Genomic DNA, 25,834 nt, shown 5'->3' with positions numbered 1-25,834 from the left:
GAGCTAAAAAAGTTGCTGTCATGGAGATTGAGAGTAGAACAATAGTTACCAACGCAGGGGGGAACAGTTTGTGGGAAGATTGAAGAGAAGATTGGTTAATGGGCACAGATATACAGTTAAATGAGGAATACGTTTTAGTATTTTATAGCACAGTCGGATTACTGTAATCAACAACAATATATCTTCCGAAATAATTAGAATACATGATTTGAAATGTTTGCAATATGAAGAAATGATAAATGTTTGAGATGATAAATTTCCTAAATACCTTGATTTGATCATTACATATTGAATATGTTTGTCAAAATATCATGTGTACCTCTTAAATGTGTACAATTATTATGTAACAATAAATAATTGTAAAACCAAAAGTTTATTCATTTCTGTTTATATCTTATTGACAAGGGAAGGCATCACCAACAGAATAGACTTGATACTGATAAGAAGGTAGATCTGCTCAACAAGGAGACTTGGGAAGGAGAGTGGAATAAACTGTGTATGGTGTTTGAGAAATACACACCAGACACATACAAATGTGTATCTGTGTGTATGTGTTTATGCATCTCACATGTATTGTAATAGTGCCCTTAATGAAAACACTCTGCTTCTGGCAAAAAACAAAAAACAAAACACCCTATCTTCTTGTTTTTCCACATGACTGTGAAACAATTACAGCTTCTACTAGGAGCGCTTCTCCTGTTCCTGGGAAAAGAGCTCGGTTGGCTGGTATTTGCATAATCGTCTTTAGGGCCATTGTGGGCGGGTTTGGGCTGCTGACACAGAGCTGCAGACTGGCCACCTGTCCAAAACAAATGAACTCAGCCTTTGTGTAACATTATGTGGTTCTCCACAGTGTTATTTCTGAGTAATGGATAATTTGGTTAAAATAATATGAAACTATTATTTAGCAAATATTTGTGTTCAACGTAAGTCCTCCATTTTGCTGGGAGAAAAATATTTTTCTTTTTCCACTGGCACAACTATGTATTTCCATACCTTCTTTAGTATAGTTTTATAACTGCTTTTGTGATATGGTCCTCATGAATATTAATTAGGGATATGAAAATTTAAAAAGAAACTTCAAAATGATTTGTATTAATTCTTCTATAAATTATAAATTAATTGTTGTCTAACTTTTTCTAGCAGTCTGATGACTTATGTGGAGTAATTAAACACTGAAAGTCATCAAAAAAGAAGACACATCTAAGATCTTGATATAATAACTAGTCCTACATCATTCGTTATTCTTAATAATGAATCCAGTGACTCGCATGTGAATTTAGAAAGTTTTTCGTCCTAATAATGCACATATTGCTGTGTTGAGTAATTTTATTAATCACCTACATTTAGCCTATGATGAATATATACTTCTACATTTTTAAAATTCACCTGTGACAAACTTACATGTGACATATTAATATTTCTTTTCTTTCCTTTTTTTTTTTTTTTGGAGATGGAGTCTCGCTCTGTCGCCCAGGCTGGAATGCAATGGCACGTCTCGGCTCACTGCCACCTCTGTCTCCCGGGTTCAGGCAATATCGCCTCTGCCTCTGGAGTAACTAGGACTACAGGCATGCCCCACCATGCCCAGCTAATTTTCATATTTTTGGTAGAGATGGGTTTTCACCATTTTGGCCAGGCTGGTCTCGAACTCCTGACCTCAAGTGATCTGCCCACCTCTGCCTCCCAAAGTGCTGGGATTAAAGATGTGAGCCACCACGCCCTGCAGAAAGTTAGGTTCTGTTATAGATTTAAGTTCACGAGAAATCCTAAAGGAATTGCTTACTCCCAGTGAGACAGTCTTGAACTAGACCCTGAGGAATAAATAGGATTTGGAGTACACAGATATTACAGTTTGAAATTGGTTGCAGATAAAAATAAACAGTGATTCTGCAATTATTATGGAGACTTAAGTAATATTAGAAAGAAGTAAGAAGATACACTTGGAATGTACTAAGTTGATAACACTTGATAGAACATTATGAATACTAGGCTGGGGGTCATTACAGAAGTCAAGCCAAAAAAAATATGTACTGGGAAAAGAACACTGAAGTGGGAGTCGTGTCATAATTTATATGGATATTGGCCTTATTACTTGGTGAGGGATCTTTTTTTTCAACTTTTATTTTAGAATCAGGGGAATACATGTACAGGTTTGTTACCAAGATATATTGCATGATGCCGAGGTTTGAAGTATAAATGAATCCATCCCCCAGGTAGTGAGCATGCCTAATAGGTATTTTTTCAATCCTTGCCCCTGCCTCACTCCCTGCTCTTGTATTCCCTAGTGTTTGTTATTCCCATGTTTATGTCCATTTGTATTCAATGTTTAGTTCCCACTTAGATGAGAACATGTGGTATTTGGTTTTCTGTTTCTGTGTTAGTTCGCTTAGGATAATCGTTGCCAGCTACATTCATGTTGCTACAAAGGACAGGATTTCATTCTTTTCATGGTTGCATAGTTTCCACACTGTATATGTACCACAGCTGCCCATCAGTGGTGAGGGATCTTGAGTCACTGCCCAGTTTTCTTGATCTGAGAGGGTTCAACTGGATAAACTGTAAAGTCCCTTTAAGAATCAGTCAATCATCAGAATTTCTTTTCTTTTTTTTCTTTTTTCTTTTTTCTTAAAGAGACCGGGTCTTACTCTGTCACCCAAGCTGGAGTGCAGTGGCACAATCATAGCTCACTGCAGCTTCAAACTCCTGGGCTCAACTTCCCATCTCAGCCTCCTGAGTATTTGGGACTAGAGGCATGCACTACCACACCCAGCTAATTTTTAAATTTTTTAGTAGAGACAGATCTCCTTGTTTGCCTAGGCTTGGCTTGAACTCCTGGTCTCAAGCAATCTTTCTACCTCGTCATAAGATTTTTTTAGTGATAGATGGTTTTGTTTTTAATATTTCAGCTGGAAAACTATTTTAACATCTAGCAGAAGACTTGTTTGTGGAAAAAGTTTGACTTGGTCAATCTTTTTGTCAGAGTAATTCCTATGTTTCACATAGCTATTTCATATAAAAACAAAATAAATTTCCCACTCTTCAGTGTGAAATTGGTGAGGGATTGGATATAAAAGGTTATGCTCTGGATATCCCAGAGAACTGCCTTCTTCTTTTCCTAAAGTCATCCACTATGTTTGAGGTTCTGCTCTGTGCATAACGAGTGTGTTTGCTTTTGCACGGTTACAAGGTAATGAGGACTCCTATATTCAGAATGTAAAATCCAATTGACAAAGTAAGATAGGTATGCATAAAAGTTACAAATCTGTACTATCAATAGGGCTATATCTGATTTACATGAATAAATGCCACATTCATAATATAATCAGTGTGGACCCTAAGTTTTTAGGAAGACATGGTAAGTGGGATTAGAATATATAGAGAAGACAAGAATATTGTGTGGATATGGAGAAGGAATGCATTCTATACCAGAGAAAGGCTAGTATCAAAAACTCAGAGGCAAAAAATAATTGTGGGCATAATTATGAGATAGTGAAAAGATTAGTAGTTGCCAGAAGTTGGGGATGGGAGGGGAAGGGACAAATAGCAGAGCACAGGGGATTTTTAGGGCAGTGAAAATACTCCATATGATACTGTAATGATGGATATATGTCAGTATACGTTTGTCCAAACACATAGACTGTACAGCACTAAGAATCCTAATGTAAACCATGGACTTTGGGTGACTGTGTTATGTGTCAGTGTAGGTTCATCCATTGTAATTGTACCACTGTGGAGGGGAACGTTGTTAATGGGGAGGCTGTGCATGTGTTGGGGCAAGTAATATTTGGGAACTCTCTGTACCTTTCAAGTTTGCCATGAACCTAAAACTGTTCTAAAAAATATGAAATCTTTAGTTTTTTAAAAATGTAAGTATCAAGAGAAGAATGTAATAGAATTCTATAAATGTCTTCCAGGTGATGAATATGCTCAAAGTCATATGCTCTTGAATTGATATCAGTATTTGGCAGTTCCTATCTGTGTGAAGACATTTGCAAAGATAAAATATTTAAAATCTAATTACAGATCTGCATTAACAGATGAACATTTGTAATTGATTTTGATGGTAGGGAACACTAACTTTGAACTTCAATTAAGCAGAATATGTGTATTACAGAAAATTGTACTCAGTTTTTAAAATTTTATCAATAAAAAGTTTGAGGAAAAAATTGTGAGTAAACACAATATTTGTGGAGGAAGACTTCTTGAGGGTTGAAATGTTAGTACCTTGTATATAGTAGAAGTTAGGCTTTGTTACATGGATGAATAAATACACAAATAAAATTACCTATTACTCATTGGACTCAGGAGGATACTCAGAGTAGAACTAAAATTTATAAACTTTATTCTACATTTAATAATGACATTGAAGTTTTTAATCACAATAATCATGATTATAATTTATCAGGGACTTGCTGTATGCTAGTCATTTTTCTGATCATTAGACTTAGGTTTCATTATTATGCCCATTTTACAGTTGAGGAAACTAAAGGTCAGAGTGACTAATGAAATTATTTTCAGTGTCAATTTATAAATAAATAGTAGAGCTTGGATTTGAACCCACATTTGTTTGACTCCAAAGACTGATATAATGTTGTGAAATATTGTACAAAATAGTGATTATGAAGCTTGTTTTTCTTTTTTTTTTTTTGTCTTTTATTTCCTATACTTCTTTGGTTGTTTCTTACCCTTCACACATTTCAAAATTATTATGTTGGCTCTAATACTTCAATGTTTCTAATTGTATATTTTTCTTTAAAACCTGCCCAGGGCTGGGCACAGTGGCTCACGCCTGTAATCCCAGCACTTTGGGAGGCCGAGGCGGGCGGATCACGAGGTCAGGAGATCGAGTCCATCCTGGCTGGCTAACATGGTGAAACCCCGTGTCTACTAAAAAAAAATACAAAAAATTAGCTGGGCGTGGTGGCAGGCGCTTGTAGTCCCAGCTACTCAGGAGGCTGAGGCAGGAGAATGGCGTGAACCTGAGAGACAGAGCTTGCAGTGAGCCGAGATCATGCCACTGCACCTCCAGCCTAGGCGGCAGAGTGAGACTCCGTCTCAAAAAAATAAAAAATAAATAAAAAATAAAAACCTGCCCAGAAGTCAGCTCCCCTGGGAAGCTTGGAAGTCAAATGACCCATATTCTAATCCCAGTTCTACTACTGGTTCACTTTGAGCTCTGTCCAAGCCAGTCTACTCTTAGCCTTTAGTTTTTTCAACTAAAAGTTTGAAGTTTGCTTAAATATTGATCATTTTTGTTTTAACAGCATTAATAAAAACTGGGCCATGGTGGCTCACGCTTGTAATGCCAGCACTTTGGGAGGCTGAGGAGGGCAGATCACAAGCTCAAGAGATCGAGACCATCCTAGCCAACATGGTGAAACCCCGTCTCTATTAAAAATACAAAAATTAGCTGGGTGTGGTTGTACATGCCTGTAATCTCAGCTACTTTGGAGGCTGAGGCAGGAGAATCGCTTGAACCCGGGAGGCAGAGGTTACAGTGAGCCGAGATTGCGCCACTGTACTCCAGCCTGGTGACAGAGCGAGACTCCATCTCAAAAAAAAAAATAATAAATAAATGAAAACTGAACATTTCAATAGTGTTCAGTACTTAAAATAGCATTTGGCATATAGTAGAAAATTCTCAGTAAATACTTATGGAATGGATGAAGTTATTAAGCACTTAATGTATGCCATAAATTGGGCTGAGTGTTTTATAAACACTGACTTATTTGCTTATCTCAGCAACAATGAAGTAGGTACTATTACTGTCTTTATTTTTGAGATGAGGACATCCGAGATAAAAACAAGTTAATGGCCAGGTGCAGTGGCTCACGCCTGTAATTCCAGCATTTTAGGAGGCCAAGGTGGGTGGATTGCTTGAGCTTAGGAGTTCGAGACCAGCCTGGGAAACTTGATGAGACCCCCCCCGCCCCATCTCTATAAAAAACACAAGCTGGGAGTGTTGGTGTGTGCCTGTAGTCCCAGCCACTCGCTTGAGCCTGGTGGGTGTGGAGGTTGCAAGTGAGCCAAGATCGCGCCACTGCACTTCAACCTGGGTGACAGAGTGAGATCTTGTCTCAATAATTACATACATACATAAAAATAAAAACTAAAAACAAGTTAAATAACTTGTCAAGGTCCAGGAGTTAAACCCGAAAATGTGTGTCTGTGCTCTTAACCAGTATACTAGTTGTTCCCAGTAGTGGCTGCATATCAGAATCACCTGTGAAGTTTGTTAAACTATCAATGTCACAGCCCCACCTCTAGAGTCTGACTCAGCAGGTGTGACATTTATCCTGTAGTACTTTAGCTGCCTGTGGAGTGCCCTTTTTAAAGGTACCACTTTGTACCCAGAAGATTTTCAGTTGTGTTATTGACTGACAGATTGACAGTCTTGGTTCTTTTGACTTTTAGTCCTTCTATAATTTATTTTCTTTTGCTTCTTAGAAGTTCTGGTCAAAATTTACCTGATCCTTAATAAGTAAATTGCAATACTCTATTTACTTTTAGTTTAAAATTTGCAAGTCATTTTGTGCAAATAAGTTTATTGAAGTTGAAAAAAATTGGAAAACTTAGGCAATGTAGGCGATATAGTATCGAGAGTTAAAGCTTACTTTGACTGACTTTTTCTTACTATGAGTATAAATTTGCTGAGTTCTGAGTATTGTGTTTTACTGATATGGTTCCTAACTTGAGATGTTTTCACAAGAGTGGAAACTTTGATCTCTATTTCCTTAATACAGGCTCAGCCTCTGGTACCAAATTTTAACATTAGTAACAGTTTCTGGTGTGTAATCATTTATGTTTTAAGTTAGACAGCTGGAAATTGCTTCTTTCAGGAAGAAGAACGTTTGCATGTTTGTGTGCCACCAAAGTCAAATTAGACAACCTATATGAGAATTTCTAGCTTCATGTTTTGAAGTAGGTGTGAGTACTTGGTCTTAAAAGGCTTTTTAAAAATTCAGCTTTAACATATCTGTAAATATAGTTAAAGAAAAACCTTAAAGGGGAGGGAGGGCATTAGGACAAATACCTAATGCATGCAGGCTTAAAACCTAGATGATGGGTAGATGGGTGCAGCAAACCACCATGGCACATGTATACCTATGTAACAAACGTCCACATTCTGCACATGTATCCCAGAGCTTAAAGTATAATAAAAATAATTTTTTAAAAAGAAAAACTTTAGAAAGAAAAAAAGCAACCTTAAAAAAAGATGATATATTTGCTATCAGTATTAAAATTGTCTGTTATATTTTCATGGTTTCTATTTGTAATAGTTACATGATAAATAAAATTTCTTTAAAACAACTAACATTATTGAATGTTTCTGTGTCTTAAGCATTGTTCACCATCATGTTTAAACTTCAAGTCATGTCATCAAATAGGTAAATACAGTATACTAGTTTTTAACTGGAAGGCGGGAAAAAACCTACCTAACCTTGTTAGCTTGGTGTCTTATCCAAGGATACTCGTAACTAATTCACAGCAACAGCAGTACAGCACTCAAACTAAAGTGTTGACTCCAAAGTCCTGGTCTTTTTACTATTGCCAATAACCATGAATTATGTAAATTTGTATAGAATTCCATAGTTTGAGTTTTTAACATAGTTTTATCTTGGGTTGGGAGTGTGGATATGCTTGTAGTTGCTTCATATCTTTTAATGTTGGAGAAATATTCTTGTGGAAGATGTCTTGTATAGCACCCTGTAATTCCTCCATTTCTGTGCTACATCTAGTAGATCTAAAATGTGAGGGATCTGAATATGTTTGTAAGTGGAGACCTTAGAGATGACCTGTTTCTGTCTCTGTTTCTGTCTCTTCAGTTCATAAAAATTCTTTGCACTAAAACTTGTCCCATTTACATCTCTTTGCCTCTATACTATGCATATCATCAGGACTAGAGTGGTAGCCTCCTATGGGTCTCCCTTACTGTAGTCTAACTACTCTTTTTTTTTCATTTTTTTTTTTTTGAGATGAAGTCTCGCTCTGTCGCCCAGGCTGGAGTGCAGTGGTGTGATCTCGGCTCACTGCAACCTCCCCGCCTCCCAGGTTGACGCCATTCTCCTGCCTCAGCCTCCCAAGTAGCTGGAACTACAGGTGCCCGCCACCACGCCCAGCTAATTTTTCTATTTTTGGTGGAGACAGGGTTTCACCGTGTTAGTCGGGATGGTCTCAATCTCCTGACCTCATGATCCACACACCTCTGCTTCCCAAAGTGCTGGGATTACAGGCATGAGCCACCGCGCCCAGCCAGTCTAACTACTATTAATCCATGTTTCCCATACTGCAGCTAGAATGATTTTTAAATCACATCTTAATCTGATAATGGCACCACACTGCTTGAAGTCTTGACTTCCTGTTGTCTTAAGGTAGTCCAAACATGAATCCTTGTGTGATGTAGCCCTTACTTACTTATTCAGCCTCACCTTTAAGCCATTCTCCGTTTTACAAGCTCCATACCAGCTTGTATGCAGTTTCTTGAAGGGGCTATGTTCCCACTTGCACCTCACCTCTCATTACAAGCGTTTTTTTTTTTTTAGATGTCAATTTTCATTTTCTTTGGGAAGCCTTCCCTGACTCCATCTCTCTGCTTTATCTTCCCTTATACTTTCCTGTTGTAATACTTACACCAAGTGGTGACTTCTTGGTTTTTCCTCTTTGCTGTGCCTTTTTTTTTTTCCAGTTATATGGTAATAAACATTAGCTTTAAAAATTCTGAGCAATTAAGTGGTATAAATAGGCCAGACATGGTGGCTCACACCTGTAATCCTAGCACTTTGGGATGTCAAGTCAGGAGAATCACTTAAGGCTGGAAATTCGAGACCTACCTTGGCGATAAAGCAAGACCCTGTCTCTATAAAAAAAATTTAAAAATTAACCAGGCAGTGCACACCTGTAATATTAGTTTCTTGGGAAGCTGAGGTGGGAAGATCGCTTAAGCCCAGGTATTTGAGGCTGCAGTGAACTATGATTGTGCTGTTGTACTCCAGCCTGGGCAACAGAGCCAGACCCTATCTCTTAAAATAAGAAACATTGAACAATCCAGTGGTATAAAGAATAAAAACTAAAAGCTCTTACTTTTGAACCCTGTTTCCAAGTTCATATGTATCCTAGAGTATATATGCTTACATGTTTTTTAAATTAAAATAGGATCATGCTATTCATTTTTCTGCAGCTTATATTTTTATTAAAGATTTGAGACTATATAGCACATTCTCTTTAATAATTATGTAACATTGCAGCATATCGATGACCTAATTTGGTTAATAGTTCCTCTTGGTGGATATTAATTTCTTAAATTCATCCCTGGCAGAATATACATACCAGAAGAGCATTGATAATACCCATAATGTTTACTGTTATTCCCCCAGCATCTAATACAGTGCTTTCCCTATAGAAAGCACTTAATAAAACTTGTAAGCAATGCATGTGCCTTTTCCAGGTGAAAAGTCTGCTGTGCCAGCTCTTACCTGATTTGTGTTGGTTACCTGTAATATATCAGTTCATATCAATGGTGAGAAATAGAATAACGGGAGTGTGGACTGGCCTTGGAGTCAGAAGGCTTGAGTTGGATTCCTGGGGATAAGCAGTGTTAGTTAGTATGGTCCTTTGTTGGTTAGATTCTAATAGGATACTTACTACATTCAGTGTAAGTGAAGATCAAACAACATAATGCATACACAAATACTTTGTTTAAGTGTAACACCAGTACAAATGTTGGCATTACTGTCCCCCTCCCCATTCCTGGTAACCACTGCTTTATTCTCTCTCTCTCTCTCTCTCTCTCTTTTTTTGGAGACAGGGTCTTGTTCTGTCACCCAGGCTGGAGTGCAGTAGTCACAGCTCAGTGCAGCCTCTGCCTCCCGCCCTCAAGTGATCTTCCCACCTCAGCTTCCCGAGTACCTGGGACTACAGACAGGCACACACCACCACACCTGGCTAATTTTTATAATTTTTGGTAGACACAGAGTTTCGTCATGTTGCCCAGGCTGATCTCAAACTTGGCTCTAGCAATCCACCCGTCTCAGCCTCCTAAAGTGCTGGAATTACAGATGTGAGCCACCGTGCCCGGCCTTTATTCTCTAGCTCTATGTATTCAACTTTTTTTGTTTTTTTAGATTCCGTATATAACAGATCAAATAGTAGTAGTCTTCTTTCTATCTGGCTTATTTCACTTAACATAATCTGGATGATTCATCTGGAACCCATCCAGATTCATCCATGTTGTGACAAATAGCAGGATCTCCCTTTTTTTTTTAAGGCTGAATGATATTTCTGGAGGTGTGCATGAATGTGTGTGTGTATGTGTAAACTACAGTTTCTTTGGTCAAAGAATAAAAAATAGCAGAAATTCAGGATGCACAAGTATAGAGATCTAATGTATACCATGAGGACCTTAGTTAATAATATTGTATTCAGGATTTTTTGCTGAAAGAGTAGGCTTTACATGCTCTAGGCACACATACACAAAAAGGGATAGCAATGTGAAATGATGGATATGTTAAATTTGCTTGACCGTGGTAACCATTTCACTATCAATATGTATAGCAAAATTTCATGTTGTACATGTTAAATATATACAGTATTTTTTTAAATGTCAGTACTATTAATATATTTTTCTTTGTTGGTTTTGTGGATTGATTTGTAGCTCCAACGAGGTTTTTAAATAGATTAAAGTCTTGACCACTACCATCTTTACAAAGTTAAGGTCATCGGGTAAGAGACCTTATAAAATGCCCGGGAAGCCGTAACAGTATTCTTGAATGTTACTCTGTGTTTAGGGCTCTGGAGACATATACAGTCCATCCCTATTGCTTTTCCTGGTTGATGTAAAAACCATATACTCACTTGGATACATTTATGTATGGTAAATTAAGTTTCGTATATTCAGTTGTGAAAATTTCAAGTCCTACTTTTTTTTTTTTTTTTTGTATTTAGCTTAGTCTCTCTATTGCATCAGCTCTTGAAGAACAAGACAGGAACTTTCTCTTCTACATACTTCTGGAATCTGTGCTAGTACCTAGCAGAAGTGCACGTCTTCCAACAAGTATCTTAACTTTTGGACAAGATATTGTGATTACTAACACACACATACATATATTTAGGAACTAAGCAATCAGTTATGGGGTTATGGGTTGTGGGGGTACTGCTATCATGTAGCAGTTTTATAACTGTAGGCAAAAATATTTTCAAACTAGTGGCATTCCCTTGGATATTTCTTACCTATTTCTTTGTATGCTTTGTGATTTTTATTGTTGTTGTTGTTAAAAACTGGCCATTTGAATCTAATAATTTGCATCTAATAATGTGGTGACTCTGGACATCAGATTCTCCTTGTTTCTGAGATTTTACTAATGTGTTTTTGTTTTTGTTTTTGTTTTGTTTTTGATTATCATAAGTAGTCTCCATGGTGAGGATCAACCTGAGATGTAAACTTAAGGTCTTCTCAGGAATTTTCTTAGCCTGTGCCTTTCTCTGTATATTGTGGTGACTTACTAATTTCTCTCAAATATGCAGTTGCCCTTCAATGTCCTAATTTTCAATGTGTGGTTCTCAAAAGGTGGGAAAATGAAGACAGGAAAAAATGACGCTGTCCCTTTAAGTTCCTTGGAAGTCACTTCAGCCTGAGGGGGAGGGGCTTGTAGCAACAGGGAAAGGGTGCTGCAATGGCTTCCTACCTCTGTGTCTGCACCTCCACAATCACAAGCAGGAGTCAGTGACCATAGCACAGGATAGGGTCCCATTTACCCATCCTGGCTCCCATAAGGAGCATAGGAGTTGTTCCAGGAACATATGCGTGGCTGCCTGCCAGTGGGCCGGGGATAAAGATGGGTAGCCACAGCTGAGGTAAGAGCTGAAATTGACCAAAATTAACTGTAATTTACTCTCCAAATCTTCCTCTGGGAGTTGCAAGTCCTCAATGGCTTCTAGAATTCTAAAGTAATTGCATCAAACAGATCTTGCCACAGTATGATTGTCATCTAGGTTGAGAGACAAGATTCCTGGTCCTTTCTGCTCTGCCTTCTTCTCAGAATTTGCTCCTATAATAGTCTTATAAGTGGTTTCCGTATCTTTTGTTTTCCCACAAAGTTGTTTCCTACATAGCTGTGAAAATGACCTTTTAAAAATGCAAGTTGATTTTTATCTCCTTATTTAAAAGTTTTCAATGGCATTTTATCATTTTTAGTGTACACCGTTATATTTATGGCGCCCTTTCTGGTCTTCATAGTTTGTCTCTTGACTACTTTCGTTGCTGTATTTCATGCTTCCTGTGTTGGTACATATTCACACTGCTGTGAAGAACTACCTGAAACTGGGTAATTTATAAAGAAAAGAGGTTTCATGGGCTCACAGTTTCACGTGGCTTAGGAGACCTCAGGAAACTTATAATCATGGCAGAAGGCAAAGGGGAAGCAAGGCATCTCTTACATGGTGGCAGGAGAGACAGAACAAAAGAGGAAGCGCTAAACTTTTAAACCATCAGATCTCTGGCCGGGCGCGGTGGCTCAAGCCTGTAATCCCAGCACTTTGGGAGGCCGAGACAGGTGGATCACGAGGTCAGGAGATCGAGAGCATCCTGGCTAACATGGTGAAACCCCGTCTCTACTAAAAAAATACAAAAAAACTAGCCGGGCGAGGTGGCGGGCGCCTGTAGTCCCAGTTACTCCGGAGGCTGAGGCAGGAGAATGGGGCAGGAGAGTGGCGTAAACCCGGGAGGCAGAGCTTGCAGTGAGCTGTGATCCGGCCACTGCACTCCAGCCTGGGTGACAGAGCGCGACTCCATCTCAAGAAAAAAAAACAAAAAACCATCAGATCTCATGAGAACTCACTCACTGTCATGAGAACAGCATGAGGAAAATCTGCCCTCATGATCCAATCTCCTCCCACAAGGTTTCTCCCCTGACACATGGGGATTACAATTCTGGTTGAGAATTGGGTGGGGACACAGAGCCAAACCATATAATTCCACCCCTGGCCCTCCCAAATCTCATGTCCTTCTCACATTTCAAAACACAATCATGCCTTCTTAACAGTCCCCCAAAGTCTTATGCCAACATTAACCCGAAAGTCCAAGTCCAAAGTCTCATCTGAGACAAGGAAGTCCCTTCTGCCTATGAGCTTGTGAAATCAAAAGCAAGTTAGTTACTTCCAGTATACAATGAGGGTACAGGCATTTGGTAAACGCTGCCATTCAAAATGGGGGAAATTGGCCAAAACAATGAGACTACAGGCCCCATGCAAGTCTGAAATGTAACAGGGCAGTCATTAAATAGTAAGAGCTCCAAAATAATCTCCTTTGACTCCATGTCTCACATCCAGGGCATGCTGATGCAAGATGTGGGCTCCCAAGGCCTTGAGGAGCTCTGTCCTTGTGGCTGTGTAGGGTACATCCCCTGCAGCTACTTTCACAGGCTGCTGTTGAGTGCCTGTGGCTTTTCCAGGTACATGCTATGAGGTTTTCTGGGGTCTGGAGGATGGTGCCTCTCTTCTCACACCTCCAGTAGGCAGTGCCCCAGTGAACATTCCGTGTGGGGGCTCCAACCACATTTCCCCTCTGTAGTGCCCTAGAAGAGGTTCTCCATGAGGGCTCTGCCCTGGCAGCAGACTTCTGCCTGGACATCCAGGTGTTTCCATACATTCTCTGAAATCTAGGCACACACAGAGCCAAACTCAGTTTGGAACTGAGTTTCCAAACCTCAGTTCTTCTGCACAACTACAGGCACAATACCATGTGGAAGCCACCAAGGTTCAGAGCTTGCACCCTGTGAAACAACAGCTCAAGCTGTACCTTCACCCCTTTTAGCCATGGCTGGAGCTATAGCAGCTGGAGTGCAGGGCACCATGTCCCAAGGTTGCACAGAGCAGCAAGGCCCTGGTCCTGGGCTACGAAACCATTTTTTCTTCCTAGGCCTCCCGGGCCTGTAATGGCAGGGAGTGTAGTGAACATCTCTGAAATGCCCTGGAGACATAACATTTGGCTTCTTTTTACTCATGCAAATTTCTGCAGCCCACTTGAATTTCTCTTCAGAAAATTGGTTTTTCTTTTCTACCTCATGGTCAGGCTGCAAATTTTTCAAACTTTTACACTCTACTTCCCTTTTAAACGTAAGTTCCAATTTTAGACTGTCTCTTTATGACTGGATATGACTGTATACTTTCAGAAAAAGCCAGGTTACATTTTGAATGCTTTGCTGCTTAGAAATTTCTTCTGCCAGATACCCTAAATCATCTCTCTCAAGTTCGAAATTCCACAGATCTCTAGAGCAGGGGCAACATGCTGCCAGTCTCTCTGTTAAAGCGTAGCAAGAGTGACCTTTCTCTAGTTCTCAGTAAGTTCCTCTTCTCCCTCTGAGACATCCTCAGCCTGGATTTCATTGTCCATATCACTGTCAGTGATCAATGGTTTTGGTCAGAACCATTCAACAGGTCTCCAGGAAGTTCCAAACTTTCCGACATCCCCCTGTCTTCTTCTGAGCCCTCCAAACTGTCCTCTGCCTGCTACCCAGTTCCAAGTTCACTTCCACATTTTCAGGTATCTTTATAGAAATACAGCACGTCTCTCAGTACCAATTTTCTGTATTAGACCATTTTCACACTGCTGTAAAGAACTAGCTGAGACTGGGTAATTTATAAAGGAAGAGGTTTAATTGATTTACAGGTCTGCATGGTCGGGGAGCCTTCAGGTAACTTAAAATCATGGTAGAAGGCAGAGGGAAAGCAAGGCATATCTTATATGGTGGCAGGAGAGAGAGCAAGAGAGAGAGGCAAAGGAGGAAGTGCCAAACTTTTAAACCATTAGGTCTTGTGAGAACTCACTTGCTATCATGAGAACAGCATGGGGAAAATCTGCCCCTATGATCCAATCACCTCCTAGCAGGTCCCTCCCCTGACACATGGGGATTACAATTCAAGATGAGATTTGGCTGGGGACACAGAGCCAAACCATATCACTTCCCTTAGACAGTTAACTCTCATTTGTCCCTCAGATCTTTAATCATATGTAGTTCTCAATTAAGTCTATTTGGATATACAAACCACCTCCCCCTATCTTTATACTTTCTTAGAGCACTGTATATCTGTTTTATATATTCTACATTATTTTTATACTCAGTTTCTTTTATTTTAAAATAAATTTTGTTGCATATATTTAAAGTATATGATATGATGTTATAAGCTATGATGTAAAATGGTCACTGTAGTGGAACAAATTAGCATCCATCGTCTCACAGTCAGTCATTTTGCCCCCAGTGGCAAGAGCACCTGTAATTATGCATTTAGCAAAATCCTGAATACAGTACACTATTAACTATAGTCCTCATGCTCAATATTTCATTTGTGTAGGCTGGGTGTGGTGGCTTATGCCTGTAACCCCAGCACTTGGGAGCCCAAGGCAGGTGGACTGCTTGAGCCCAGGAATTTGAAACCATCCTGGGCAACATGGTAAAACCTCATCTCTATCAAAAACAAAATAAAAAAATGAGCTGGGTGCGGTGGCACACGCCTGTAGTCCCAACTGCTCTAGAGTCTGAAATGGGAGGATCAATTGAGCCTGGTAACAGAGTGAGACACTGTGTCAAAATACGTACACGTATACATACATACATACATAAAATAAATCTCTGTAATTCTTTAGTCAAAACATGGATCATATCTGTGTTTTTTAGTCAAAACATGGAGCATATCAGTAGGTGTATATACCACACATACCTATTGGTATATGTGGATGGTTACGGGATAGCAGAAGGATGTTACTCAGTTGGTACATCATTTAGCATAACACATTAAGATTTGGTTTTTGTGTGAAATAATACGTAGCTTTAAAAAATTCTTAGTCATAAGGATATACCAGTTTAGAGATATAGTTTTGTCACAAGTATACAGATTATAATTCTACAAACTAATTACAAGGAGATTTAAAAATTTTTTTAATTCTATTTATTTTATTTTTAAACTTTTATTTTAAGTTCAGGGGTACAAGTGCAGGTTTGTTACATAGGTAAACTTGTGTCATGGGGGGTTGTGGTACAGATTATTTTATCACCAAGGTATTAAGCCTAGTACCCATTAGTTATTTTTTCTGATTCCCTCCTGCCACTCTCCACCCTCCAAAAGGCCTCAGTGCCTGTTGTTCCCCTCTACGTGTCCATGTGGTCTCATCATTTAGCTTCCACTTATAAGTGAGAATATGTGATAATTTGGTTTTCTTTTCCTGCATTAGTTTACGAAGGATAACGGCCTCCAGCTCCATCCATATTCCTGCAGAAGACATTATCTCATTCTTTTTTTGTAGCTGCATAGTATTCCATGGTATATATGTACCACATTTTCTTTATCCAGTCCATCACTGATGGGCAGTTAGGTTGATTCTGTCTTTTCTACTGTGGATAGTGCTGCAATGAACGTATGTGTGCATGTATCTTTATAATAGAATGATTTATATTCCTCTGGGTATGTACCCAGTAATGGAATTGATGGGTTGAACGCTATTTCTGTCTTTAGTTCTTTGAGGAATCGTGACAGTCTTCCACAATGGCTGAGCTAATTTACACTTCCACAAACAGTGTATAAGCATTTTTTCTCCACAACCTTGCCAACTTCTGTTATTTTTTGACTTTTTAATAATAACCATTTGGACGGGTGTTAGATGGTATCTCATTGTGATTTTGATTTGCATTTTCTAATGAGCTTTCTTTCGTTTGATTGTTGGCTGCACGTATGTCTGTTTTGAAAAGGGATCTGTTCATGTCCTTTGCTCATTTCTTAATGGGGTTGTTGTTTTTTTCCCTGTAAACTCATTTAATTTCCTTATAGATGCTGAATATTAGACCTTTGTGGGATGCATAATTTGCAGTATTTTCTCCCATTCTGTAGGGTGTCTGTTTACTCTGTTGATAGTTTCTTTTGATGTGCAGAAGCTCTTAAGTGTAATTAGATCCCATTTGTCAATGTTTGATTTTGTTGCAGTTGCAACAAAATATATGTTGATCTAGATGTCTCTGACTCTAATTCACCCTCATGTAATTCATTCTCATTTCCCTTTCTGATTTCTAAGTCCCACTCCAACATTGAGCAATTTGGCTTCTACCTTCTGTCATCTGTTTACATATTTGTTTAATCCTAGTAATATTTACCGCTTTTCAGAATTTTTTACCTGTGCCGGGTGAAAAACAACTTTATCAACTAGTGTACAATGTTTATATACAGGTTTTTTTTTTGTCTTTAGTTGTACAGTTTTTAGCTAAAATACTTTATACAAAGTTTCTTGGATCCATTTATAAACACATTATTTTGCAGAATTATAAAATTTGCCCCTTCATTCCCCATACCCATTTATGAGGTTGTGTCTTACATTTTGTAATACAATTGGATTTGTTTGTCACAGTCTGCATTCTATCCTGGATTCCCCCAAACCATTGGTAAATTTTTAAAAATTTACATATATTGAGAGTCATTCTTTGTCTCTTGTCAAAGGTCTGTGGGTATTGTCAAAGTTCTGTGGGTTTTGACAAATGTATAGTGTTGCAGATCCACTACTACAATGCTATGTATATTAGTTGACCACCCTTAAAATTCTTCCACTAGAAACACTTCCTTCTCCCCAAACTCCTCAAAATCACTGATCTGTTTTCTCTATCAGTTGGTCTTTCCCAGAATGTCATATGAATGGAATAATACAGTGTGTAACCTTTTTAATTTGGCTTCTTTGACTTAACAAAATGCATTTTAAGATTCATTCAAGTTATGTGAATTAATAGTTTCTTTCTTTTAATTACTAAATACTATTCCTTTATAATTATGTACCACAGTTTGTTTATCCATTCACCTACTGAAGGACATCTTTGTTGCCAAGTTTATCAATAAAGCTGCTAGAAGCATTTGTGCTCAGGGTTTTGTGTGAACCTAAGTTTTCAAATCAGTTGGCCAAATACCTAGAACATGGTTGTGGAAGTCTCTGTTCATAAGAAATTTCAAAACTGTCTTTCAAAGTGGCCGTACTATTTTGCATTCCCGCCAGTGTTGAAGGAGTACTCTGTAACTCTGCCTCCTCATTAGCGTTTCTTGCTATTAATTTTTTGGATTTAGCTTTCTAATAGGTGTGTAGTGGTACCACATTATTTTTAGTTTGCATTTCCATAATGACAAGTAGATTCTTTTCATATGCTTGTTTGCTATTCTTATATCTTCTTTGATGAAGTATCTTTTCAGATCCTTTGCCCATTTTAAAAATGTGTTGATTTTTTTCTTACTGTTGAATTTTATATTATTTAATATATTTAATAAATTATTTGGACTTCCTTTATCAGATACATGATTTGCAAATATTTTTTCCTGGTCTGCAGCTTGTCTTTTTATTCTCTTTGTAGTTTGTTTCCCAGAAGAAAGAGTTTAATTCTGATAAGGTCCAATTTATCATTTTTCTTTCATGTGTCTTGGTTCTAGTGTTTTATGTTAAAACTTTTCACCAAAGGTCAAGGAGATTTTCTTCTCTGTTCTTCTAAATGTTTCATAGTTTTATGCTTTATATTGAGGTCTACGAATCATTTGAGTTAATTTTTGTGTAACTTGTGAGGTGTGTATCAAGGGTTTTTGTTGTTATTGTTTATGGTCATTCAGTTGTTCTAGCATCACTTGTTGATTGAGACTATCCTGTCTCCATTGAATTGTCATTGCCCCTTTGTAAAAAATCAGTTTACTATATTTGTATGGGTCTATTCTGGGATCTGTCTTTTGTTCCACTGATCTATCTGTCCATTCTTTTGCAAACATCGTGCTATCTTGATTCCTGCAGACTTCAAGGTATACCTTGAAGTCAGGTAATGAGAGTGTTCTGATTTTTTCCTTATTTTTCTGAATTTTGGCTATTCTAATACCTTTAACTTTCTGGACTATTGATTGAGATTGCCTTGAATGTATAGATCATATTGGGAACAAATGAGATCTTAACAATATGAAGTCCCAAGTCATTAACATGGAATCTCTCTCCATCCATTTAGATTCTTTTGTTCTTTTCTTTCTTTCATTAGTATTACGGACTTTTCCACGTACAGATCCTGCAAATATTTTGTTGGATTTATACCTAAGTAGTGCATTTTAAAAAAATTTCAAATTCCAGTTGTCCATTGCATGTATGTAGGAGAGCAGTTATCTTTGGAATGTTGACGTTGTATTGTGCAACTTTGCTAAACTCAGTTATTAGTTTCATGAGGTTTTTTGTAGATTCTTCAGGTTTCTTACATAGACAATCATGTCATCTGTGAATAAAGATAGCTTTATTTCTTCCTTTCCCATCTGTATGCTTTTTATTTCTTTTTCTTGCCTTATTGTACTAGGTAGGGCTTCCAGTACAATGTTGAAAAGAGCTGTAATAGAGAACATCTTTGCCTTATCTCTATCTTAAGGGAAAAACATTCGCTCGCCATTAAAAGTATGTTGTTAACTTTAGTTTTTTGTGTGTTGTTTAGTTTTGGTTTTTATTTTTTGCTTTTTTTCTTTGTTAAGACACAGTCTCACTCTGTTGCCCAGACTGGAGTGCAGTGGTGCAATCATGGCTCACTGCAGCCTTAACATCCTGGGCTCAAGTGATCCTCCCATTTCATCCTCCTCTCCCTCTCCTGCCATATACAAAAGTAGCTAGGACCACAGGTGTGCACCACCAGGCCTGGGAAATTTTTTTTATTATTTACAGAGACAGGGGTTCTCCTTGTGCTGCCTGGACTCAAGTGGTCCTCATGTGTTGGGCCACTGTGCCCAGCCATTTTTTTGTATAAATCCATTACTAGGTTAAAGAAGTTTTCTTCTGCATCTAGTTGTTTTAGAATTCTGTGATGAATGAGCATTTTTTTTTAAGTTTTATTTTAAGTTCAGGGGTACATGTGCAGATTTGTTACATAGGTAAACTCATGTCACGGGGGTTTGTTGTACAGAATATTCTGTCACCCAGGTATTAAGCCTAGTACCTATTAATTGTTTTTCCTGACCCTCTCCTTCATCCTAGCCTCCATCCTCCAAAAGGCTCCAGTGTCTGTTGTTCTCCTCTGTGTGTTCATGTGTTCTCATCATTTAGCTCCCGTTTATAAGTGAGAACATATATTATTTAGTTTTCTGTTCCTGTATTAGTTTGCCAAGGTTAATAGCCTCTAGCTCCATCCATGCCCCCACAAAGGATGTGATCTCATTCTTTTTTATGGCTGCATAGTATTCAGTGGTGTATATGTACCATATTTTCTTTATCCACTTTACCATTGATGGCCATTTAGGCTGATTCCATGTCTTTGCTATTGCTCATGGTGCTGCAGTGAACATACGTGTGTCTGTCTGTTTTTTTTATTCTGTGTTTGGTGTTTAAATCAAGTAGGATAGGTCATTTGTAATGTCAGTAGATAGGCCAGACATGGTGGCCTACACCTTTAATCCCAGCACTTTGGGAGGCAAAGGTGTGAGCATTACTTGAGGCCAGGAGTTCAGACCAACCTGGGCAACACAGTAAGATCCCATCTCTAGAAAAAATTTTTAAACTTAGCTGGGCACAGTGGCATGAACCTGCAGTCCCAGCTACTCTGGAGGCTGAGAGGCAGGAGGATCACTTGAGCCCAGGAGTTCAAGACTTCAGTGAGCTATGACGATGCTGCTGCCTTCCAGCCTGGGTGGGAGAGCAAGGCCCTGTCTCAATGTAAATAAAATGTCAATAGATCTTATTTCTTATATGTACTTAATTTAAATAAAATTAATCTTTATTTTTATAAATGGGAAAAGGCTAAAAGATACCTTTAGTGTTTAATATATATAAGGTATTATTATATGAGATTAATATTTCATCATGAAATTAATGGAAAAGTAAACAAAGACAATTTATGTAATTTAAAATAATATCCTGTTTTTTTAAATCTTACATAATCATATAACACACAGAACAATGAAGAATATTTTAAAACTTTCCTTTAGGATGGGAGTGAAGTTCTGTATTACTTTTAAAGTGATTTGAGAATATAGTAAAGGTAGTAATTGCATAATTTGCATTAGTTTAAGAAATATCCAACTTATGCAGTGAACTTGTTCATTGTTAGAAGATCATTTGCATAATGCCGGGAATTTCATGACAAAGTGATATAGTATATAAAGAATATGGCTTCCAAAATTTTTAAAGAGCCATCTAATGGCAAACCCTTAGTAAAATTTAAATATTAGTTTCTCTATATGCTGAGGGATGAAATGAATACAGAATTACCTGTGCCAGAGCCATAGAGCACCCTTCTACTCAGCTTGCTGTGATAAATTGGCCAAAGGTTAAACCATCAGTTCATTTCCTAATGTCTACTCAACAGTGGCTCTCTTTGTGTTTCTTCACTTGTTAAAGCAATACAGCAAGTGTTATTGAGAGGTAAAACAAAGCAAGCCTAACATCAGACACTGATGGCTTTTTAAAAAATTGGAATCGGATGTTATTGCATGTTTCAAAGAGCATATTGATAGTACATCTTTATGGAAGCCACTGCTCTAGAGTGAACTGAATTGCAAATCAAATCAGCATTATGCATCAGTGATGCTCAGGTAAATATAAATAAATATTATGTTTAGTGGACCAATTTTAGATAGTAGTGCTATGGGGAATGATTTGAAAAAAAATTTTTTAAAACCCTTTAAAAAATTGCAAGACATAGGTTTATTTTCCTTAGCAAATTAATTAGGGTGAATTTTATTTTCTATGTAAGTAAACCTTTTATTCATCAAATGTAGCTTTAAAAATAATGTATAGAGGAAACCAGTTAATTTAAACACATAATGCTTTCAGAAACATGCAATATTATTTAGGACCTTTACTATAATAGGGCCAGAGTATGTCTGAGCATCCATGCAGATTAGATCTTGAACAGCTGCATGGAGTACACAGAAGTCATGATTCCTGACTCTGCGAACTAACTTGAATAAAGTCTTTCATCTAGAGATCTCACTGTCTATTTCATGAATCCCTCATCTCATCTCTGAAGGGCTCATTCAGTTTAATACAGTTCAGTTTTGTGGTTTAGAGCTCTAGAAATCGCTATTGTAATTTATAAATCACAAAGTTAACGAATTAATTAAAAAAATAGATAAAGTCTAAAATGATTTCTTTTACAAAGACGTAGTAACTTTGGATTCTAGCTCACACTTAACTAGTTATGAACTGTAGGATTTGAAGTAAAGTATTTATGCTTTTAATGTCCGTTTCTCTGTGGTGATAACAAAGCCTAACATAGAGTTAAGAGAAATAAACGTTTGAAAGTGCTTAAGTTCATTTGTTCCTGCGTAAATTTAGAGTGTTGTCATTCTGCCTTCTGTCTTAATCCTGCTTATGAACTGAGGCTCATGTCATATTCTATGTTCTGTGTGATGTGTTCTGTAAACACTTTAACAATGATTAAACTGAAAAAGTCACTCTCATGTCATTTAGATGTGATTTGAGAAAATACCAGATGATCTTTTCCTCATTTGGGTACTTATATCACATTTTGCCACTTGTTTGGCAGTAACCCATGTGTTGCCTGGCATATTATATTCTATACTTGTTATTCTTCTCTACAGATAATGAGTCATTTGAATTCTGAGATCTTGACTTAATTGAACCCTCATAAAAATTAATGTGTAGTGCTTTCTAGGTATGGAATAAACTTCTATTATTTTTAAAAACTGCTTTGGAATACCCACACACATTTCTCTTAAAATAGTGAAGATGGTCAAATTTGACTGTAATTTTACCAAGGAATTTATTATATTAAAACCACCTGGTCATAATCTCAGAAATCTGATAAACAGTGTTTTAAAAATTTGAGTACAGGAACATTAGGAACCAGAGAAGTTTTTATTCAAACACTTCTAACACAGAGTGGCAAAAACATAAATGGAGATGGGCACGATGCATTAGAAACTGAATAATGTAGGTGGCATTTATCCATGCAATCAGTGGATCTTATTGGTATCAACTAAATTTTAGGTGATCTGCTATAGCCTGAGGATATAATGATTTAAAAAAAAAAGACAAGATCTGTACCTGATGGAGTTTATAGTGAGTAAACAGACAAATATTTAAACCAGACAGTAACAGTGTATAAGGATTATGCATAAATATAGTTATGTGAGAGGGCCAGAGGCAAAGATACTTTGCATACAGTGATTAGAAAAGGCCTTTTAGAGAAAGATGCAAATAGTAAGACCCAAAGAATGAGAACTTGCCTAGATTGTGGTCTCTGGTTTCTCTCTGAAAGCAATCAGAATTCCTTGGAGAACTAGCTTATTGCAAGTCTGGGCCAGGAACTGTAAAACAACAATAACAGCAACAACAACAACAAAGAAGCACTCAAAGTCTATTTGGGTTCGTGATATGGGAGCCAACTTGGAGGGGCTCCGACAGACCACAGATGTGACAATTTGAGCATCAGAAGAAAGCAACTGTAATTAATTGGAATGCCTCTATTATTTAAAATACATGAGTTTATAATGTTACTTTAAAAATTCATTGTTCATCTTTGGACCCAAATATTGGACAATCAAATATTTATCCTGTCTTTCCTCCAAGAACTTTATCTCAGTATAACCAAATAGTTCATGAGGGATAATTCTTTATAGAATTATAGCTAATAAATGTAGAAAGAATAAGCTATTATACTTTAATGAAATGAAAATAAGTACTTAGGCAATGACACTTTTCACATTTTCCTATATATACTTGTGATTGTTTATGTTAGGAAATTTAAGTATCAAATTAAAAGGGAGGGGTAAGAATTTAGCAAGTAGGAATAGGAGTGGTTAGAAGATATTTTCATGCAATGGGAGCAGTATGAACAAGGTGCAGAGGTGGAAAACTACCGTACATATTCAGGGAAGACATAGTATTTGGAGTTCCCAAAGTACAAGATATGTTAAGTGGAACTGTTACGGATATGTAGTTGTATACAAGTTCTCAGAATACACAATACTTAGAAATAGTGAAACCAAATTGTTGCCAAGTTCAGGAGGAACTTGAGATTCAAGCTAATTTGACAACAGACCTTAATAGAAAGGTACCATGTAGAGTGTAGTGTTGCTTTTACTTGAGTAATTTTTGCCTAGAGCAGGCAGATGATTAATAAATGTGATTGTTCTTCATTTCAGCATTGTGTTCTTTTTAGTTATGTGTATAGAAATAAGTATCTCAATGTTAATGATTTCTATAACCATTACATTAGGCCCCGTTACAGTGTTAGGGGACCACATATGTTCCTATCCAAAAGTAATGCATTGGCCAGGTTTGGTGACTCACACTTGTAATCCCAGCACTTTGGGAGGACAAGGCAGGTGGCTTGCTTGAGTCCAGGAGTTGAGCCATGGGCAACATGGCGAAACACTGTCTCTACTACAAATACAAAAAATTAGCTGGGCTCAGTGGCACATGCCTGTAGTCCCAGCTACTTGGGAGGCTGAGGTGGAAGGATTGAGCCCAGGAAGTTGAGGCTGCATTGAGCCATGATCGTGCCACTGCACTCTAGCCTGGGCATTGGAATGAGGCCTGTCTCAAACAAACAAAAACAAACAAGCAAAAAACCAAACATAATACATTGTATAATTGGAATGAGCAGTTTAAAATCAGTTCTTAACAAAATGGTCTTCTCAATTCAAATCCCTGTACCTCTCCCTGACACCTATTATAGATAAACATTCTGTTTTATCCAGATTTGTGTTGTGTAGATAATAATAAGTGGGCAAATTTCTTTGTAAAACAATTTTTTTTGTTGTTTGAAGTGACTTGTGTTATGGTATCGTTTAAAAAGAAAAGACCCTTAAAATCTGTCTTGAGAATTAATAGTATGGAACAGCACCAAAATTTGTTTATTAATTTTACATACCAGTATATATCTGTCTACTTAAAATGGAATTTGTTTTTCTCTTTCCTGGTATATGAGAGTTTGGCTGCTGAGACTTAGAAAGCTGTGTGATCAGAGTTCTGTGGAGATGGACATCTGTGTTCCCTGTGACATGCCAGAGGTGGTTTGTTTTTATGGCTAGTCAGATAGTTAAAAGTGAAAGGCATATCAATGAAGTTTCAACTTTCTCATCCTTATACTCACCCTTTTCCTAGACAAGAGAGGACTGGACAATAATGAAAGAAGGTTGTAGTGTTCTACCACTTATCATTGGTTTTTTTGTTTGTTTGGTTGGTTGGTTGGTTCGTTAATTGGGTTTTCTTTTTGGAGACAGAGCTTCGCTCTATCACCCAGGCTGGAGTGCTGCGGCCCAGTCTCGGCTCACTGCAGCCTCTGCCCCTGGATTCAAGTGTTTCTGCGGTCTCAGTCCCCCAAGTAGCTGGGACTACAGGCGCATGCTACCACACCCAGCTAATTTTTATATTTTTGGTAGAGATAGATTTTCACCATGTTGGCCAAGCTGGTCTCAAACTCCTGACCTCAAGTAATCTGTCTGCCTTGGCCTCCCAAAGGGCTGGGATTATAGGCATGAGCCACCACGTGCAGCCTGTCATTGTTTTTTTTTTCACTTCTGAATTAAATTTACATTTGGAAAAATGAGATTTTCTAAGTCATGTATTTTAAGGAAAAGAGCTTCTTTTATGGCATAATACTTATTTTAGAAAAAATATGTATTTTTTAACAGGGTATCCAGAAGTTGGCTAGTCAATACCTGAAGAGAGATTGGCCTGGAGTGAAAGCTGATGATCGGAATGATTACAGGTAACTTAGTAGTTTTTGCCTATTTTCTTTAGAAATGGTTTTAGTTAAAGCTGTGTCACATATAGATAATGTAACACTTTAGTTTTTAAAAGAATCACTTCTTTCCTCTGCTATGTTTTTGGATATAATTT

The 25,834-nt window shown here is 37.6% G+C and overlaps 1 protein-coding gene across 1 annotated transcript in view; it reads left to right on the top strand.

Moving 5' to 3' along the window:
* The window catches only part of LOC111540883 (F-BAR and double SH3 domains protein 2-like), a 147,472-nt gene that overhangs the window by 116,466 nt on the left and 5,172 nt on the right, over nt 1–25,834 (top strand). Inside the window, exon 4 of the mRNA XM_023209513.3 lies at nt 25,627–25,703. Coding sequence (XP_023065281.1) covers nt 25,627–25,703 — 77 coding nt within the window. The remainder of the gene's footprint in view (nt 1–25,626; nt 25,704–25,834) is intronic.

Source organism: Piliocolobus tephrosceles, chromosome 13, assembly GCF_002776525.5.
Source record: "Piliocolobus tephrosceles isolate RC106 chromosome 13, ASM277652v3, whole genome shotgun sequence".
NCBI lineage: Eukaryota > Metazoa > Chordata > Mammalia > Primates > Cercopithecidae > Piliocolobus > Piliocolobus tephrosceles.
The sequence above is the reverse complement of the archived record's forward strand: the minus strand, read 5'-3'. Positions and strand labels throughout refer to the sequence as shown.